Source organism: Solanum pennellii, chromosome 11 (genome assembly GCF_001406875.1).
Source record: "Solanum pennellii chromosome 11, SPENNV200".
NCBI classification, from domain to species: Eukaryota; Viridiplantae; Streptophyta; class Magnoliopsida; order Solanales; family Solanaceae; genus Solanum; species Solanum pennellii.
In genome coordinates this window covers 62,013,534-62,020,955 of record NC_028647.1, presented here as the reverse complement: position 1 = coordinate 62,020,955, position 7,422 = coordinate 62,013,534, and the positions used below count along the sequence as shown (strand labels likewise).

General features: G+C 25.1%; 1 protein-coding gene across 1 annotated transcript; it reads right to left on the bottom strand.

Annotated features, from left to right (window-relative positions):
- Positions 1-106: 106 nt before the first annotated feature.
- On the bottom strand, positions 107-6,562 carry LOC107002964 (serine carboxypeptidase-like 51). The gene is made up of 13 exons (XM_015201187.2): positions 6,348-6,562; positions 5,827-5,921; positions 5,562-5,669; positions 4,364-4,604; positions 3,662-3,705; positions 3,474-3,541; positions 3,234-3,339; positions 2,921-3,120; positions 2,756-2,825; positions 2,478-2,528; positions 2,069-2,121; positions 1,089-1,221; positions 107-314 (listed from the first exon to the last, which is right to left on the bottom strand). The coding sequence occupies exons 1-13, from the start codon at positions 6,481-6,483 to the stop codon at positions 237-239; spliced, it is 1,383 nt and encodes a 460-aa protein (XP_015056673.1). The 5' UTR covers positions 6,484-6,562; the 3' UTR covers positions 107-236.
- Between the last annotated feature and the right edge of the window lie 860 nt (positions 6,563-7,422).

Below are 7,422 nucleotides of genomic sequence, written 5' to 3'. Positions count from 1 at the left end.
AGCTTAATTCAATCGAACTGTATTTCGAATTTTTCAAGATTATATATATATATATATATAAAATCAATTTGTACCTAAGTCAATATGATCGAATTAGATGCAACTGTACAAGAAATAAATACTTTACTTTCTTGATAGAAAAAAACACAATTTCAATTACTTGATTTATTGTTTGGGTTACATTTCTCATTCCTATAGTTATTGTTCACCTTTAATTTTTTTGAGTTCCTATTTACTTATTTTTTTGAAACTGCTGGAGATTGGGTGATGCTAGCAATCATATCTAATGCCACACAAGGTTGATCAACTGGTACCTGTTTTCACATAAAATAAAACAAAATTATTTTGATACATACTTTCTAATATATTCTAGTACAAACATATAAAACAAATAAATGCATGTATTGTGAAGATATATAAACTTAATCAGCAATAGTAATCTAACAAATAAGGTATGAAAATGGTAGGATATACACAAATTGTATCCGAGGTTGTTTCCGTTAGATCCTTAAACGAAAAGTCATTGAAATGAGGTATCACGAAAAATATTATAGTAGAATAGAAAAATACAAAGCAAGTAAAACAATAGATGATAATACACATTTTATCCATGTTTACAAACTTTATGTTATCTTGGAAATTATAAGTGCATGTATTGATGTCTATACTGATGGAAGAAAACATATATCTGATGAAATAATTAAAGTGTGCGTAAACTAACTCAGACACAATGTATTGTCAAAAACTTTACCACCTCTAAGTTAGGTACTATACTTGATTGACACTACAATTCAAAGTAGGAAGGAACTTTCCATTGTGATACAATACAATTCAATTCAATGTTGTGTGGTCACAAAGACATTAAGAGGATGAAAGTGACATTTCAACAAATATGACTCCGTCCGTTTCAATTTATATGATATAGTTTGATTTGACACGAAATTTAAAACTTACTTCACACTATAAATTTCAAAAAATAATAATAATTAAATATCGTATTATAGTACCACGTAAACTGAGACGGGAGAGCATGATAATAAGATTGAGATAGACAAGAAGTAGAAATGTGAACACAAAATTAGACTTACAAAATGGCCAGCTCCAAGAATCCAGTAGAAGTGAAGGTTCTTGTATGATTTGGTGAAAGCTTTAGTACTTTTGTCACCTCCACAATAAATTGGATTTCTTTCCATGTTCAAGAAAGTTTTTAAACCTTCCCACCTATCATTTTGAATATAGTTTTAATGAAATGAGAAAATGACAATTCAAATAGTTTTGGAAGAATAATAATGATTCAAACAAGAGGTCATATAGTAGTAGGTCAAGAGAAAATTAAACACCTTTTTTAAAGTTTTATTGTGATACTTGTTTTACGTCCAGGATATATTGAAATAAATCTTTCTATTTTATATAGGCAGGGTAAGATATGAGTATATCTATTACTAAAAAATCACTTTTTCTCCTATTAACAAATGTTCAGTGGCTATTTCTACGTATATTTTGATTAAATCCGTGAGGGAAAAATACTACTATAATATTTTCATAAGGAAAAATTTGGAAGCTTTTCAATATTCTAATTTCTAATGAGAATTTGTTTCCACCATGCATTTTTTTGATAAGTTGATTAGTGAAAAATGAGTGGAAAAAATTATGTTTTACAACAAAAAATTTCTTACCAATTTACGATGAAAAAACCTTTATTTCTAATAATAATCCTACGCTCTCGAAGCTCAAAATGTGAAATTATATGAATATGTTATTATTTTTAAACTCTACTAATTCTAAATTTGCACCAAGAAGTTTCATTTTGAACTTTATCCTATACTCTCCAGTCACATATAAATGGGTTGTTAATTATTATATTAAAAAATGTGAGACACTTAAAAGTGAAATATAAATGATAGTTTAGACATATATTATAATGATTAAAATTTATTAATATATTTTTTTCTTAAAAAAAAAGGTTCAAAAAGGACTAAGAGACAAAGCATGACATCAATGAAAAGTGAAAATTATCCAAAAAAAAAAAAAAGAGTTAGAAATTTTTACTATAGAAATTTTTACTTACTTTAGCTTTTCCACCCATGCTTCTGTTCCTTTAGTGGCACAAATGAGATCAAGCTGCAAAAATTAATTTCCAAAACAAACAAAAAATAATAAATCATAAAACTATAATAATTCCGATTTAACCGTTAAGATATTATATTATATATTTTGAGTCTAGACTCAGATAAAATTTGTCCCTCTATCTTAACTTTCAACTCAGAATACGCCTCAACATATGATATATTCTGAACTCATTTTATAAACACGTCTTTTAGAAAGCTTAAACTCCGTTATAAACCAAAAAGAAAAAAAATAAATAACTCAAGTTGATATTTTGAAGTATCTATTTTTCTTCCTATATTTAATTTTTAATTATCATGCAAGAACATAAAAATAGGGATGTCAATTTAATAAATTTATGAAGGACCTACTTGTCCATTATACACAGTCACATTCACCCCTTTGGCCAATAATTCATCAACCTACAAATTACACACAAAATAATGTTAAAACAATTTTTCAAAATTGCACAAAAATCAAACAAAATAAATTTTACATTAAAAAATTAATATTCTTTTATCCAATTATTAGTAAAAATAGTGCACACTAGCTAATTATCCGTCCTTATATTTAAAAAATCAATACGATTATAATAATATTTTGAATTTTCACCGATAAAATTTAATTATTCTTCAATTAAATAACTAACCTCATTGATTCTTGGTTTCATAAAATCATCATTTAGAGCATCAAAAACCGAACCAGCCTGTCCTCCCCAACTGCAAAAAAAATAAATTAAAACTTTTTATTATTTTTTTAAAAATAATCAATAAATATGATTTTAAAAAAATTGAAAAAAATAAAGAAAAATTACCTAACATTTTTTGGAATAATTTTCAATTTTTTTCTTATAACACCATTCATTAAATCATCAAGATCACCATCACTATCAGGAGTAATTCTAGATAATTGTAAATATTTTGAATATCTCTTCATTCCAATTGATTGTGATAATTCAGAAGATGTTAAAGCTACAGGATCCATTCCAGAATCCAACATGAAATTGTAGAAATCCTGCAAATAATTTAAATATTAATAAGCGTATTTTAAGTTATATACACTGATAATATATAATAATAAAAAATAAAATTATATAATCAGATCGCTTATAAAATAAAATAATCTACCACTGAGTTACTGCTTTTACTTATGATGGATTCCAGTGTGCCCCATGACTCTGTTGCAGCTCCAAATTGGCCAGCATCAATTTGCTGTTTTATTTTTTTAGCTAAACTGTTTTTATTTATTTATTTATAAAAAAAAATAGAATTGTTAGATAATTAAAAAAGAAATTCAAGGCAAAAATTGAAATATTGATTTTTTTTTCTCCAAATTGTAGTTGTATATTGTTAAAAAAAATGTTTGACCTGTTTGATTTTTGTAGGCCATTCCTATCAATTCTTGATACATCTTTCAAAAGTGGGCCCCATGATAACTGAAAATTCCAAAAATAAAAATAAATAAATAAAGGGACAATTCAAGGTTTAAATTTTACTTCAAAGGGATGTAATAAATTAAAGTTGAAAATTGTAGCAATAAATTAAAAAATCCTTACCACATAATCTTCAGGTGAAATCCAAGTATCACCCAATGCCACTCCTATAATAATAAAATTAAAAAATTAATATGGCTTAATATATATCTATAATATATATCTAGGAAATTCATTTGGTGGTTGTATTCACACACACAAAAAAATATATACATTGACAGTTTATATTATATACCTCGAATTCTTAGATTGTCAAAAATTTATGTTGAACACTTGAATTCATTAAAATACGAAAGTATTTTTGAAAAGCTGATTCAACACGTTTTTTTATAAAGACTTATTTATAATTACTATATACGTGATTTAATTATATAAATGTGTCTATATATTTAAAACTTAAAAACTCAAGATAAATAGTACTTCCCTCCGTATCAATCAATCAAATTTCTAGAGTCAAACTTAAGAATTCAGATATAAAACCTTCTAAATTTTTGAAATAAAGTTTACGTATTCAAAAATCATATCAACTATAAATCACAGCTTTAACAATTTAAAAAGGCATATAAAAAAATAATGATCATAAATTTGAATCATGAACCTACAATTATTAAATTAATGCTTCTATTAGGGTTGCTAGGTTGTCTACATGTGCACTTTAAAAGTAAAAACATAATGTTTATTTTGTGCATTAAACTACTTTTTTTCTTAATAAATTACCGAAATTTAAATAATGTCACGTAAATTGAGACGACGATTAATATATACCTCCAAGTTTGAGCTTTAATTTTCCAGATTGAATAGCTTTCAAGGCTGAAAGTGCAAGAGTAACAGCATATTTTCCTCCATAAGATTCTGCTACTATATATAAAGGACTTTGTTGAAGACTTTGATTTCTATTAAATATATCAATTAATAATGTGGTCAAATCTGTTGCTGCCTCCACATCTGTTTTCACAAATAACTTTTTGTCCTCCACAAAACTATATCCTGTTCCAACTGGATTATCCTATTAAAAAAAAAACAAATTCATAATTTAGAATCGATCGTTTTAATGTAAATTTATATTTGATAATATTAGTTCATTATTGACTTGATATACATTTTAATAAACAGTAAATAATAGGGGGCAATATTACTATACTTAGATATTGAATAGTAGTATTTAATAACAAGCGTAAATTAAGTAGACACAAAAGGGTGAATTCGTCTCTTGATTAGGATAACTGTTTTTAGTATGGTGGACAAATAAAAAAGAACAGATCGAGAGAGTAATAATAACGACTAGTGATGATTTTATATGTGAAGTTTGAAAAAATATATACGTTATCCCTATCTTGTATGAGGTATAGAAGTTGTTTATGATATAACCTCGACTAAGATAATCTTATTACATATCAAATTCGTTTCGAAACTCAAAGGTTCAACACAAGGTTGCAGAGGATGAACATCTTAACATTCAAAAAAAAAAAAATCATATTATATATACAATATAGTTTACTAATATTACATTGAAAAAAATTAATTTTATCTTATATAATATAATGTAATTTTCTAGTGAACCCCATCTCATCACCTAGTTATGCTATTATTATATATTCATAGTTTAAACCAAAACTAATGAATTAAACTGAACATCTACTAGATCCACTTCTAGTATAAAAACTTCAATACACAATGGAACTAGAGGGGTAAAAGTTAGGATTGCGATTCGCGATCGTAAAATTATAACGTGTATATATATATAAAATAAAAATGTAACTCAGTAAAATATTGAATTAATAATAATAACAATATTCAGTGTAGTTTTAACAAAATGATCTGAGGACTAGAAAGATAGAATATATGTAGTTTTTAGTTTTCACACTTATTTTATTAAATACGTAAATATTAAATATATATAAAAAATTCTATCTCCGTCAAAGATTTCCGAAAAGAAAAAAAAAATAGGTTGAGTGTCACTTACTACAAAAAGAAGATCAGCTTTTCTCAACCAAGTTGAATTCCTAGGTTTAAGATTAGTGTCCAATGGCCCAATTTCTTCAAAATTCCCAATTCCAACTCCTGATGCTCCCTATAAACATTAATTATAACTTAATTAAACCAGTGAAATTAATATAAAAAAAATTAAAAAATCAAAAATGTAAGGAATAAATTGCAAATATAAATTAATGAACAAAATTACAATGTTTTTTTTTAAATATAATATTATAAAATAATGTAGCACTTACAGGTCCACCCTGTAACCAAAGAATTATTGGCCATGGCTTATTTGGATCTTCAACTCTGTATGAACTTCTGTAGTACCACCAGAACATGTGGGCTTCTGTAATTTATTTTAATAAATAAATAAAATTATTGATTATTTTCACACACAAAAAAAATTAAAATTAAAACTCAAGATCATAATAAGCAATATTTTTTAAAAAATTGAAGAATTAATCTAGTCGTTCACTCAATTATTTAAACTAAAACATCTAACACGAACAACATATTCAATGTATTTTCATAAATGAGTTATGAGAAATGTGATGTATACGTAGATATTTTCAGTAGACGTTCAATTCAAAGAAAGTAAACGTAGTTAATCATTAGTATACGTTTATAATTATGTATAATCAATGTAAACATCATACTTATAAAGATCTAAACAAAAATTAGTAAATTCGTCTGAACACGTAACTAATACTCTTCGATACTGTATAAAAAAAGTAAACAGTAAATTCGATTAAAAATGATTGTAGATACTTACTTGGTCTAACTTCAACATAACCCCATGATTCAGAAAAATCTTGATTTGTTGCAGCAATGGCTGTTGTTATTCCTCCATGAAAAAATGGAATTAAGAACAAAAAAGAAAATAAAAAAAGGGATTTTTTCAATTCCATTTTCTTGAAAATTGGAATTCAGAGAGAAGAAAAATAAAAATAAAGTTGTGGTGACAGAGAATTGAGAATTTGATGATTGATGAAAGATTATATAGTGGACATTTGACTTTAAATTTGGGGATTAAATATTTTTTTTAAAAAAATAATCTTGAAATTTAATTAGAATTAAATATTTTCAATACTACTCATAAAACTTTAAGAGAAAAAATCAAGTAAAATAAATATATATACATAAATTTTTTTAAAAAATTTAATTAATTTCAGAATTTATAATCAAACAAGTATAATCCACTTTTTTTTTTCTTTAACTGAAAGAACAAAAAAAGTGGCAGCAATAAAGGGAAAAGGAACTGGAAATTTGACTTTACAGAAGAGTTCAGATATGCAATAATTATAAAATTTAATTTATAAGGAATTATTTGATTGGTGTGATAAATATGGATATTTCATGAATTAGTTATTTTATATTTTATATCAAATATTGAATTTTAGCACTTTAATATAAATGATGAGATAAAATAATGTGATTAACTACTCCTAATATTTATAACTAAACTTAGAAAAAAATAACTTTCATATTTTATTTTGGTTTATTATAATCATTTAACCAGTCAAACTGACTATTGTATATAAATAAATAGATTGTAATTATAAATGAAGAAATAATAAATAATATTTAAATCAACGTTGGCTGTTTCACCATTAGGTAGAGATTTTAAATTTGAGCTTTAAATATGCAGAAAATCTTATTAAAAATATCACCTTTTAAATAGAGTCATGTAATACTCGACCTGAATCTAATTCGAAACACCAATATAAATTTGAAACATAGAGTGAAAAATAAAAATAATAATAAAAATGTCAGAGTTTCATTTATTGGTGTTGGAATTTGATGTTCATGGGTCAATTTTATCCTATCTTTGTACGTCAATATTTTTT

Coding starts and splice junctions, on each gene's coding strand:
- LOC107002964 (XM_015201187.2), bottom strand. CDS start 6,483: ATGGAATTGAAAAAATCCCTTTTTTTATTTTCTTTTTTGTTCTTAATT. Junction 5,922..6,347: donor TTATGTTGAAGTTAGACCAA/GTAAGTATCTAC, acceptor AATAAATTACAG/AAGCCCACATGTTCTGGTGG. Junction 3,706..4,363: donor ATTAAAGCTCAAACTTGGAG/GTATATATTAAT, acceptor TTATTATTATAG/GAGTGGCATTGGGTGATACT.